General features: G+C 41.2%; 1 protein-coding gene across 1 annotated transcript; it reads right to left on the bottom strand.

Moving 5' to 3' along the window:
• Positions 1-787: 787 nt before the first annotated feature.
• On the bottom strand, positions 788-12360 carry MPV17L (MPV17 mitochondrial inner membrane protein like). The gene is made up of 4 exons (XM_020872222.2): positions 11972-12360; positions 8686-8756; positions 1790-1819; positions 788-1708 (listed from the first exon to the last, which is right to left on the bottom strand). Exons 1-4 carry the CDS (start codon positions 12279-12281, stop codon positions 1529-1531), a joined length of 591 nt encoding a protein of 196 aa, XP_020727881.1. The 5' UTR covers positions 12282-12360; the 3' UTR covers positions 788-1528.
• Positions 12361-13438: the final 1078 nt, after the last annotated feature.

The raw sequence follows: 13438 nt of genomic DNA, 5'->3' as shown, positions 1-13438 counted from the left end.
GTTGTGAAATAGCTCTTCTGTTGTATGAACTACTTTTTAAACTATACAAAACACCATTTATTTTAGAATTAAACTCTCTAGAAATGTCCTTACTCTTGCCCCAATGATGTAAAATATATTAATATCTATTAGATTCAAATAAATCAGATAAATATGATTATTTAAAAGTCATATTAAAAGGCATATATTTATGACATAAATTTAACTTACAAGCTATATAAATTATATGCTTAAATATTTAGGCAAACAAGCTTAAATTAATTTTAAATATAAAGTCTCAAAATAAATATATTAACATTGCAATGTTTCACATCTTTAAATTTGTGAAACACTCCATTGGAAACAACAGAATAGTGATGCAATTCTTGGATGAAAATTACTAAAACTTCTTAAAATAGTCACGTAATTTTTAAATCCACTGACTTTGAAGATAGAAATGAAAAACTGGATTGAGTTTCTCATGTCAACCTTAAAAATTACCCATAAAGACTTACATTAAAGCAGCAATTTTAAAAATATATATCATCAGTGTGAATTTCAGGATAAGTATTTTCCCTGAAACTTTATGGAATTGAGTTCTTTCTTCCAGAAGAAAACTTGCTAATTTTTTTTTAGAAACTTCATTCAATATATTTCTTTTTAAAGTCAATTATTTTGTACATTTCATATATCTAGGAAATGGGATATTTAACCAAGTGAATATGCTAAAATCTAAAAAACATTAACCAAAAAAACCCCAAAACCTTGAAAACTATAAAAATAGAAAACATCAGTAAAATATACTCTATTCAGGACCACTGATCATACACTATTTTTTAATATATAAAATGTACTTGCAGAGATTTAATATTAGCATAACAATAAATTATTCTACAATATTTTGGGGTGGGGAACCTGTTTATTCAAACTTTCTGATTGAATTTGGTGTAAACAAAAATTTACTGTCAGGACTATTTTTGGTATAAAAAATAATCTGATCCAAAAGTGTTTAGGAGACAACCTGAGATTTTTAAAAGAGATGTATACCATCAAAATGGGGGTTTTCTACATCAACTGGCAATGAAATATTAGACCAGAAATAGTAATGATTATAAAATGCCACTTTGCCACTATCATTGATATTAACCAAGTAGTAGAGGAGTCAAAACGGAATAGGAAATGGCAACCCACTCCAGAATTCTTGCCTGGAAGCTTCCACGGAGAGAGGAGCCTGGCAGGCTACAGTCCATGGGGTCGCAAAGAGCCGGACACAACTGAGCACCACCACCATTAGAGAAGTGAAGATATAGAATTAATACTTTCAGATTAGTATGGGGAAAAAAAGCATATTTGGATAAAATTGAAAGTTAAAAAGTTAAAAGTTAAAAATTGAAAGTTAGTTTAATTGCTAATTAAAAAGCAGTCAGGTCTATAGGAAAGTAAATCTTCAAAAGGGAGAAGGTAACTGGTAAGCAGAGTATTTTATCTGCAGGCAATTCACTGTGTTTAAGGGGAAAAAACTAGTCCCTTTCAGGGAGTTCTTGACTTGTCATTTCTCTGGGGGCTTTTCAACTTCATTTGTCCCCTTTGTGCGACGGAAAACAAAAGCTGACTTGAAGGTGCCATCACCATCCTGTTGTGAAAAGCAGAGGAAGGTGGCCCACAGAAGACTACAGAGTCCAGTGTAAGCTGTTCGCCAGCGAATGGCAATGAGGCTGAAGTTGGTCAGCTGTAACAGACAGAACACATCTGTGAGCGCTCCGTGTAAACCAAACCCACGAACTAGCATTCTTAGGAGTTTGAAACTCACCTGTACAAAAGGCCAGTACATCAGACCACTCTGGAATAAAGAAAAACTTTATTAGGATGCTTTTAAATTGCACAAAGTGATCACACAGCTTGTTCTATGTGTGTGAGTACTAGTTGCTTAGTCATGTCCGACACTTTGCAACCCCCTAGACTGAAGCCCACCAGGCCCCTCTGTCCATGGGATTCTCCAGGCAAGAACACTGGAGTGGGTTGCCATTTTCTTCTCCAAAAGGAGCTAAAGAAAGAAAGAAAGTGAAGTCGCTCAGTCATGTCCGACTCTGTGCGACCCCAGGGACTGTAGCCTACCAGGCTCCCGCATCCATGGAATTTTCCAGGCAAGAGTACTGCAGTGGGTTGACATTTCCTTCTCCAAGTTTGTTCTATAAAGTATTAAAAAAAAAACAGCCACCAGACAACAAAATAAATAAATAAATAAAAGCAAAGATGAAACAATTGTTTAAAAAAGAAACACCAGGCAGGAAGATTGTGGAGGTGGTAGTATATTTCAGACTAAGCAGATTAAATTAGACTACTTACAGTCTCTCAAGTGGAAGAGGGTGGGAAGTTGTACAGAAAGTTGTTAGGCACAGGAATAAAGACTTTTATTCGTTATAGTCATAGATCTAGACTATAGAAAAGTCTACCTGAATGAGGACCAATTCTGGAAGACAACTGCTTTCAAATCATTGTTAACAACATATATTTATATATTGCAGTTTTTCTGTTTGCTCACACAAATGATTCAGGGAAATACCGATAAAACACAGGATCATCAGTGAATTTTTGAAACCACAGACCAAACCCACTTCATGGTGATTTGCTAATAATGTATTCTAGCTACTTCATGCTAGAGAATAAGTTTAGCTTTCAAGATGAATTTATTTTAACAGGCTTTATTTAACCTGTTGGTTCGGGTTTCCCAGGTAACAGTGGTAAAGAATCCGCCTTCCAATTCAGGAGCCACAGTTTCGATCCCTGAGTTGGGAAGATTCCCTGGAGAAGGAAAGGGCAACCCACTCCAGTATTCTTGCCTGGGAAATGCCATGGACAGAGGAGGCCGGCGGGCTACAGTCCACGGAGTGGCAAAAGAGTCAGACATGACTTAGCGATTAAACAACTGAGTATACAGTACAAGAGGTGCTTGTTTCAAGCCCTGGAATAACCCTGAGAAACATTTTCCTTTTCTGTAAATACCATTGTGAAGTTAAGAAGATTCCTTTCACAGGGACTCAGCAGAATGTATACCTGGAAACATCGGCTCTAAATGTGGCAATGATTCCATTAAGCCACTCACATTTTACTATTCCTATTTTGCAATAACCTCTTTGACTCCAAAAATCACTGTAATCACCAACAAGAATAAATATAAGAACGTCAGAAATCATTGTGAACACTGAATAAAATTCAGAGACACATATAGACATTCTTAAAGCCTCTCCTTCAACCATTAAAACAAATCTAAAATTCATCAAAACATTGTGCCCTTGTGTCAACCATCTGGAACCTTAATTTAAGAATTTTTTTTTCATTTATTTTTATTAGTTGGAGGCTAATTACTTTACAATATTGTAGTGGTTTTTGTCATACATTGACATGAATCAGCCATGTATTTACATATATTCCCCATTTTTATTTAAATGTACTTTATGTTAAAAAGATACAAAAAAGGACTTCCACGAATCTGCCTTCCAGTTCAGGGATGAAGTTTCTGTCCCTAATGGGGAACTAAAATCTCACATGCCTCGAGGCAACTAAGCCTGCACACCACAATGAAAGATCCCGAGTGCGGAAACTAAGGCACAACACAGCCAAATAAATATTTTTTAAAAAAAGATACAGAAAGATATTAAAGAATCCTTGCATTCCTGGGATAAAGCCCACTTGGTCATGATGAATGATTTTTTTAATATGTTGTTGGATTCTGTTTGCTAGAATTTTGTTAAGGATTTTTGCATCTATGTTCATCAGTGATATTGGCCTGTAGTTTTCTTTTTTTGTGGCATCTTTGTCTGGTTTTGGAATTAGGGTGATGGTGGCCTCATAGAATGAGTTTGGAAGTTTACCTTCTTCTGCAATTTTCTGGAAGAGTTTGAGTAAGATAGGTGTTAGCTCTTCTCTAAATTTTTGGTAGAATTCAGCTGTGAAGCCATCTGGTCCTGGGCTTTTGTTTGCTGGAAGATTTCTGATTACAGTTTCGATTTCCTTGCTTGTGATCGTTTTGTTAAGATCTTCTATTTCTTCCTGGTTCAGTTTTGGAAAGTTATACTTCTCTAAGAACTTGTCCATTTCTTCCAAGTTGTCCATTTTATTGGCATAGAGCTGCTGGTAGTAGTCTCTTATGATCCTTTGTATTTCAGGGTTGTCTGTTGTGATCTCTCCATTTTCATTTCTAATTTTGTTAATTTGGTTCTTCTCCCTTTGTTTCTTAATGAGTCTTGCTAATGGTTTGTCAATTTTGTTTATTTTTTCAAAAAACCAGCTTTTAGCTTTGTTAATTTTTGCTATGATCTCTTTAGTTTCTTTTGCATTTATTTCTGCCCTAATTTTTAAGATTTCTTTCCTTCTATTAACCCTGGGGTTCTTCATTTCTTCCTTCTCTAGTTGCTTTAGGTGGAGAGTTAGGTTATTTATTTGACTTTTTTCTCGTTTCTTGAGGTAGGCCTGTAATGCTATGAATCTTCCCCTTAGCACTGCTTTTACAGTGTCCCATAGGTTTTGGGTTGTTGTGTTTTCATTTTCATTCATTTCTATGCATATTTTGATTTCTTTTTTGATTTCTTCTATGATTTGTTGGTTATTCAGAAGCGTGTTGTTTAGCCTCCATATGTTTGAATTTTTAATAATTTTTTTCCTGTAACTGAGATCTAATCTTACTGCACTGTGGTCAGAAAAGATGACTGGAATGATTTCAATCTTTTTGAATTTACCAAGACTAGATTTATGGCCCAGGATGTGATCTATTCTGGAGAAGGTTCCGTGAGCACTTGAGAAAAAGGTGAAGTTGATTGTTTTGGGGTGAAATGTCCTATAGATGTCAATTAGGTCTAGCTGGTCCATTGTGTCCGTTAGAGTTTGTGTTTCTTTGTTCATTTTCTGTTTAGTTGATCTATCCATAGTTGTGAGTGGGGTATTAAAGTCTCCTACTATTATTGTGTTACTATTAATTTCCTCTTTCATACTCATTAGTGTTTGCCTTACATATTGCGGTGCTCCTATGTTGGGTGCATATATATTTATAATTGTCATATCTTCTTCTTGGGTTGATCCTTTGATCATTATGTAGTGTCCATCTTTGTCTCTTTTCACAGACTTAATTTGAAAGTCTATTTTATCTGATATGAGTATTGCGACTCCTGCTTTCTTTTGGTCTCCGTTTGCGTGGAATATTTTTTTCCAGCCCTTCACTTTTAGTCTGTATGTGTCCCTTGCTTTGAGGTGGGTCTCTTGTAGACAGCATATATAGGGGTCTTGCTTTTGTATCCATTCAGCCAGCCTTTGTCTTTTGGTTGGGGCATTCAACCCATTTACATTTAAGGTAATTATTGATAGGTATGGTCCCGTTGCCATTTGTTTTGTTGTTTGGGGTTCACGTTTATACCACCTTTCTGTGTTTCCTGTCTAGAGAAGATCCTTTAGTATTTGTTGAAGAGCTGGTTTGGTGGTGCTGAATTCTCTCAGCTTTTGCTTGTCTGTAAAGCTTTTGAGTTCTCCTTCATATCTGAATGAGATCCTTGCTGGGTAGAGTAATCTAGGTTGTAGGTTATTCTCTTTCATTACTTTAAGTATGTCCTGCCATTCCCTTCTGGCCTGAAGGGTTTCTATTGATAGATCAGCTGTTATCCTTATGGGAATCCCTTTGTGTGTTATTTGTTGTTTCTCCCTTGTTGCTTTTAATATTTGTTCTTTGTGTTTGATCTTTGTTAATTTGATTAATATGTGTCTTGGGGTGTTTCGCCTTGGGTTTATCCTGTTTGGGACTCTCTGGGTTTCTTGGACTTGGTTGGCTATTTCCTTCCCCATTTTAGGGAAGTTTTCAGCTATTATCTCCTCGAGTATCTTCTCATGGCCTTTCTTTTTGTCTTCTTCTTCTGGGACTCCTATGATTCGAATGTTGGGGCGCTTCACATTGTCCCAGAGGTCCCTGAGGTTGTCCTCATTTTTTTTTATTCTTTTTTCTTTTTTCCTCTCTGCTTCATTTATTTCCACCATTTTATCTTCTAACTCACTTATCCTATCTTCTGTCTCTGTTATTCTACTCATGGTTCCCTCCAGAGTGTTTTTGATCTCAATTATTTCATTATTAATTTTTAATTGATTTTTTTTTTATTTCTTCTAGGTCCTTGTTAAACATTTCTTGCATCTTCTCAATCTTTGTCTCCAGGCTATTTATTTGTAACTCCATTTTGTTTTCAAGATTAATACACCACATTAACAAATTGAAAGATAAAAACCATATGATTATCTCAATAGATGCAGAAAAAGCCTTTGACAAAATTCAACACCCATTTATGATTAAAACTCTCCAGAAAGCAGGAATAGAAGGAACATACCTCAACATAATAAAAGCTATATATGACAAACCCACAGCAAGCATCACCCTCAATGGTGAAAAATTGAAAGCATTTCCCCTGAAATCAGGAACAAGACAAGGGTGCCCACTCTCACCACTACTATTCAACATAGTTTTGGAAGTTTTGGCCACAGCAATCAGGGCAGAAAAAGAAGTAAAAGGAATCCAGATAGGAAAAGAAGAAGTGAAACTCTCTCTGTTTGCAGATGACATGATCCTCTACATAGAAAACCCTAAAGACTCTACCAGAAAATTACTAGAGCTAATCAATGAATACTGTAAAGTTGCAGGATATAAAATTAACACACAGAAATCTCTTGCATTCCTATACACTAACAATGAGAAAACAGAAAGAGAAATTAAGGAAACAATACCATTCACCATCGCAACAAAAAGAATAAAATACTTAGGAGTATATCTACCTAAAGAAACAAAAGACCTATACATAGAAAACTATAAAACACTGATGAAAGAAATCAAAGAGGACACAAACAGATGGAGAAATATACCGTGTTCATGGATTGGAAGAATCAATATTGTCAAAATGGCTATACTACCCAAAGCAATCTATAGATTCAATGCAATCCCTATCAAACTACCAACGGTATTTTTCACAGAACTAGAACAAATAATTTCACAATTTGTATGGAAATACAAAAAACCTCGAATAGCCAAAGTAATCCTGAGAAAGAAGAATGGAACTGGAGGAATCAATCTGCCTGACTTCAGACTCTACTACAAAGCCACAGTCATGAAGACAGTATGGTACTGGCACAAAGACAGAAATATAGATCAATGGAACAGAATAGAAAGCCCAGAGATAAATCCACGAACCTATGGTCAACTTATCTTCGACAAAGGAGGCAAGGATATACAATGGAAAAAAGATAATCTCTTTAACAAGTGGTGCTGGGAAAACTGGTCAACCACCTGTAAAAGAATGAAACTAGAACACTTTCTAACACCATACACAAAAATAAACTCAAAATGGATTAAAGATCTAAATGTAAGACCAGAAACTATCAAACTCCTAGAGGAGAACATAGGAAAAACACTCTCCGACATAAATCACAGCAGGATCCTTTATGACCCACATCCCAGAATTTCAGAAATAAAAGCAAAAATAAACAAATGGGACCTAATGAAACTTAAAAGCTTTTGCACAACAAAGGAAACTATAAGCAAGGTGAAAAGACAGCCCTCAGATTGGGAGAAAATAATAGCAAATGAAGCAACAGACAAAGGATTAATCTCAAAAATATACAAGCAACTCCTCCAGCTCAACTCCAGAAAAATAAATGACCCAATCAAAAAATGGGCCAAAGAACTCAACAGACATTTCTCCAAGGAAGACATACAGATGGCTAACAAACACATGAAAAGATGCTCAACATCACTCATAATCAGAGAAATGCAAATCAAAACCACAATGAGGTACCATTACACGCCAGTCAGGATGGCTGCTATCCATAAGTCTACAAGCAATAAATGCTGGAGAGGGTGTGGAGAAAAGGGAACCCTCTTACACTGTTGGTGGGAATGCAAACTAGTACAGCCACTATGGAAAACAGTGTGGAGATTTCTTAAAAAGCTGGAAATAGAACTGCCATATGACCCAGCAATCCCACTTCTGGGCATACACACCGAGGAAACCAGATCTGAAAGAGACACGTGCACCCCAATGTTCATCGCAGCACTGTTTATAATAGCCAGGACATGGAAGCAACCCAGATGCCCATCAGCAGACGAATGGATGACGAAGCTGTGGTACATATACACCATGGAATATTACTCAGCCATTAAAAAGAATTCATTTGAATCAGTTCTAATGAGATGGATGAAACTGGAGCCCATTATACAGAGCGAAGTAAGCCAGAAAGATAAAGACCATTACAGTATACTAACACATATATATGGACTTTAGAAATATGGTAACGATAACCCTATATGCAAAACAGAAAAAGAGACTCAAATGTATAGAACAGACTTGTGGACTCTGGGAGAAGGCGAGGGTGGGATGTTTCAAGAGAACAGCATTGAAACATGTATATTATCTAGGGTGAAACAGATAACCAGCCCAGGTTGGGTACATGAGACAAGTGCTAGGGCCTGGTGCACTGGGAAGACCCAGAGGGATTGGGTGGAGAGGGAGGTGGGAGGGGGGACTGGGATGGGGAATACATGTAAATCCATGGCTAATTCATTTCAATGTATAACAAAAACTACTGTAATGATGTAAAGTAATTAGCCTCCAACTAATAAAAATAAATGGAAAAAAAAAAAAGATACAGAAAGATTATGGTTGTATTTTCAAAAGTCTGTCTTACCTTATATGTATTCCAGAATTTCTGTCTCATGTCCAAAAATATGTCATCCTTTCCCTGGAGAATACTCATACCTATTTGCAAAAACACACACCAAAAGAATTTTAATAAGATTCAATAGGAAGAATACTGTGTAACAGTTCACGTTCAAGTTTTCTATTCGAATATGCACGGTGACCACGCTATCACTCACTCAGTATGTCCCATCTGACTCAACAGTGAAAACAGAAGACAATCTGCATGCTAAAACTGGATACATTTTAAAGTGACGATTAATATGAAGTGACAATAGCAGGGTATGAGGTTATAGCAGAATTATTTTAAAAAAAAAACTGTAAGAGAATTCACAAAAACCTCAATATAATCATAGTGGGACTACTGGTGACATTTTTCCTCTCCTTTCAAAAGATTTTTTGAAATTCTTAAGTTTTTTAAAAATTAATTTCCTGCTTTTACAGAAAGGCTGCCAGACCCTGGGTGTTCTAGAACTTCAGATTTCCCATCTAAAGAGGCTTTCGAATTGGAATTTGAAAGCAGAACATCAATTTAGTGCTCCTAAAAACATGTGGAAACCTTTGATGTTCAACAACCCTGAAAAAGAAGTCAGGGGAAAAGAATAAAAGCCTCTTATTTTAGGAAGGGTGTAAAAATGAGTGCTTTATTTTATTTTTTTCAGACAAGGTTTTACTGCACCTCTGGGTGCATCAGGAAGGGAGTCAAACAAGTGACAAGATCCAAGAATGCTTTAAAAATTCTCCCCCAACTCTGATTAGGAGGAAGAGGAAATAAAATCTTTTAAGTCAATTGCAGGGGATTCTTAGAACAGGACTTACAAGAAAACTGAGCCCAATATTGGTAATACTGCACTCCACTTACACAGCAGTAACTAAGGGCTAAGCACTTTATGTGCTTTCTTTCATAACCCTGGGCTAAGGATGGTCAAGTTACAAAGGAGGAAAAGCGCTCGGGGAGGCTGATTGTGATCCAAGCGCAACCCAGGTGTGGATCCTGAACCAGATCTCATAATCACAGCTATTCTAGCTTCCAAGGGATCCCCAGCACAAAGGATCATCTAAGACAGGCAATTTCCAAGTCTAAAGAGCCTTGAACAGACATCCAACCTACCCCATCTTACCATCCCCACTTCATTTTTACAGGAGGAAAGGAAAGTAGGGTCCAGAAATGTGAAAAGAAAAAGAAGTTGTGTGGGCAGGAATCTGTTTCAGGGTCCTAGGGCTTGACCCACACGCCCCAGCAGCCCCATGACTGTAGCATCTTTCTGGTTTCAGGCATACTGACATTCCCCAGAGAGATGAAGACAATGCCATGAATTGCGTTTGCTTCCGGCAAATCATTTTTCTCCTATGAGTCTCAGTTTCCATGTGTGTGTGTGTGTGTGTGAGTCACTCATTTGTGTCCGACTCTTTGTGACCACATAGACTGCAGCCTGCCAGGCTCTTCTGCCCATAGTATCCTCCAGGCAAGAGTACTGGAGTGGGTTGCCATTCCCTTCTCCAGGGGATCTTCCCAGGTCTCCTGCATTGCAGGCAGATTCCATACTGTCTGAGCCACCAGGTAAGCCCCTTCCTCACGTGTAACATGGGAATGATGGTACCTGCCCCTCTGGGTTTTTTGAGAATTAAACAGGAATCTGAGTCCCAAAAGCCAACACCTCCACCCTTCACCCCATCACCATAGGACAAGGCCACTGCAGCAACAGGTCCGAGGAAACTCGACAAACCTGGCCTGGATGTCACACCCTGGGATAAGGCACAGATCTTCTGATAAACCAGGCAGCTCCCGGTCTCAGGTCCTCTAGGCCCTGACCTCACAGGCGCTATCAACCATGTGGTTGGCACTGTATCAGGCATGATTCCTGTGGAATTTGTGAGCAACTCTGGCCCTCAAAATGAGATCCATGGGGCAGTGTGGGTTCCTTCAAAGTGGTAACTTGATCACTTCGACACGGTTTAGAAGAAAGCACCAAGAGGCACTGACAAGACCCCTTGCGGGGGGAATCTGTGATCCCCAATGCCAACGTCTGGCCCAGGATCCTTGAATTTTCTTAGTGGATGGGTGCCCCTCCCCTGCTCACTCCGTTGCAGGTGATAGAAAATGCTATGAAGATGAAGGCCACAGAACTCTCTCCACTGTTTTAGAATGTCAGGGTGCTAAGGCAGGTTCCCAAAGTTAGGCCCTCAGGCTCCGCGGTGCACTTTCCGGCGGGGGGCGCGGGGCGCTCCCTGCACCCTCACAGGTAGAGAATCCTCTCATCACAGGGGTCTCATAACTTCTCACATTTTCTGTGGGTTTTGATGTGGGGATGGGACTCTCTTTAGGTAAACCTTGTTACAAAAGTAGGAGAATGGCCCTGAAGCACACATTCTGGGGGGAAACAGGTGGGACCCAGAGGCTCAGATGGTAAAGAATCTGCCTGCAATTCAGGAGACCTGGGTTCGATCCCTGCGTTCGGGCAGATCCCCTGGAGAAGGAATTGGCAACCCACTCCAGTACTCTTGCCTGGAGAATCCCATGGACAGAGGAGCCTGGGGAGGCTACAGTCCATGGGGTCACAAAGAGTCGGACACGCCTGAGTGACTAACAGTTGAACACTTAGGCGGGACCTCAGGTTCCCCTGTCTCTGCCCAGACCATCCTGAATCCCCTCACATTTTGTTTTCGTGTTGGAAAGGGTTATCCCTCCAGTGGAAATGAGGCCCCCAGCCCCAGGCGTGAATTTTCCCAGGAGCAGGACCGCCTGCCCCTACCCTCCCCGGACCGTCTCCCCCCAACCCCGCAACCTTGTCATAGGGGTCGCAGCGGCTGTGGGAACCAGCTGGGGGTCTCCTTGATATTCCCGTGCATCTATTTTTCAGGGGAAAAATGGATCTCCATTCCTGCCTCCCCCAGTTCGGGCCTACGTACACCCCAGGCCCCCTGAAACTTCCAGCCCTAGACTATTTGCAACCCCAGTGTCCCAAATGAGCCCCTCGAGCCCTAATCCCAGGCGTCTCCAGCAACCGCGCCTCAATTTCTTTCCCCTCAACCCCCTTAATCCGCGGTGCCCAGGCTTCTCGGTCCTCACACCTCGATCTCCCGCTCTCGCCCCGACCCTCCCAGTCTCCTAACCCTTGGCCCCCACGGGAGGGTTTCCAGCCCCAGACCCCTCCTCACAGAGCCCCAGGCTCCTGCTCCGTCCCAGCCCCAGGAAGCCCCTGCCTCCAGCCCCCCAGTTCCGGATCCGACCCGGTCCCCCAGCTCCGCCTCCAGGTCCCCGCCCGGCTCCTCACCGGTGTAGAAGGTAGAGACGTACACCGGCCCGCCCAGCGCCTGGTCGCATAGCACCTTGGCCAGGATGGTGCGCGGCGCGCGCCCAGGCAGCGCGCGCTCCAGCAGGCGCAGCCACACGTAGTTGAAGTTCGCGTGGAAGGTCATGGCCACGGTAGCCACGTGCTGCGTATGTTGCCAGTCGGCCTGGCCGCCCCGCAGCAGCTGCTGCAGCGCGTCGCCGCCCGAGAAGAACCCGGCGTAAAGCAGTATGTTCGCTGGCCAAGGGTAACGCCCGGCGGCGCGCGTGAGCGCCTGCCACCAGCGCACCATGCCGGTTCCCAAGACGCCCCACGAACGCAGGTCGCTGGCTCCCGGGCCTCCGCCCTCCGCTCTGGCAGCCCGCGCACCGCCTCCAGCCACTTGCACCTGCCTCCTCCCGATGCTCGAAGGCGATTGGGCGCCCCGCGCACACCCAATCCCCGCCGGCCAATCCCGTGGCCCCTGGAGATCCTGGGGGCTGAGCTTTTGATGCGCGGTGGGTCCACAAATGCTTGATCCCCTTGCAAGAAACACCCAGAACAGGCAAATCCATTCGGACGGTAGACCAGTCAGGGGCTGGGCCATGGCGCTGAGCGGGTGGGGGTGCGAAGTGACTGCTAACCGGGTGCGGGGTTCTCTTGTGGCGTGATGAAATATCCAGTAATTAGGTAATGGTAACGATTGCTTGGTAACGAAAACCATTGAATGAATTGTGAATTGTGTGGCATGTGAATTATACCTCAAAAACAAACAAACAAAAAGTTTAAAAAAGAAGGAGAAGCTTGGGGAAAAGTGGACATACCAAAAACTGGATTACCAAGGTGGCGGTGTATTTTAAATGTTTTTACATGCCAGAGTTTCACAGTTTCGACACATACAGTGCACTGACTATGTACCAGTCTTTGGAGACAATGTCGGAAATTAACCTCTGAGGCCTTTCCTGAATGTGAGGTGGGATTCAATCCTCTTCAGAGGCTGTGCTTCAATGAATATTACCTCCCAAAACATACACTGAGTTCCCAGAAGCAGGGGGTCATTGGAAACTCAAACAGCAGGTGTAACCTCTGACCTCACGGAAGTCACTTTCTCTTCTTTTTCTCCATTTTTCCTTCCTCCGTGGTCACATCCTATTCCATTTTCGTTTTCTCTCTTTCTCTCTTCTGTTTACCCTATTTCAGTTAATTATTAATTTTTGATTTTTAACTTTTCATTTTGAAATAATGCCAGGCTTTTTGAAATGTTGCAAAAGTAGTACAGAGTTCCCGTATACTCTTCACCCAAGCTTCCCCAGGTATTGACATCTTACATAACCATAGTACAATTGTCAGAAGAAAACAGGCACTGATGTAATACCCCGCCTACAGACTTTATTCAAATTACCGCCAATTGCCCCACTAACGTCCTTTTACAAGGACTAGCATTCAATCCTGGATCACTTTGCACTGCAT

The sequence above is a fragment of the Odocoileus virginianus genome, chromosome 33, assembly GCF_023699985.2.
Source record: "Odocoileus virginianus isolate 20LAN1187 ecotype Illinois chromosome 33, Ovbor_1.2, whole genome shotgun sequence".
Classification (NCBI taxonomy): domain Eukaryota; kingdom Metazoa; phylum Chordata; class Mammalia; order Artiodactyla; family Cervidae; genus Odocoileus; species Odocoileus virginianus.
Note: the sequence above shows the minus strand (reverse complement) of the source record. Positions and strands in the feature narration are given on the sequence as shown.

Coding starts and splice junctions, on each gene's coding strand:
- MPV17L (XM_020872222.2), bottom strand. CDS start 12,281: ATGGTGCGCTGGTGGCAGGCGCTCACGCGCGCCGCCGGGCGTTACCCT. Junction 8,757..11,971: donor CGTCTCTACCTTCTACACCG/GTGAGGAGCCGG, acceptor TTTTGCAAATAG/GTATGAGTATTCTCCAGGGA. Junction 1,709..1,789: donor TGTACTGGCCTTTTGTACAG/GTGAGTTTCAAA, acceptor TGTCTGTTACAG/CTGACCAACTTCAGCCTCAT.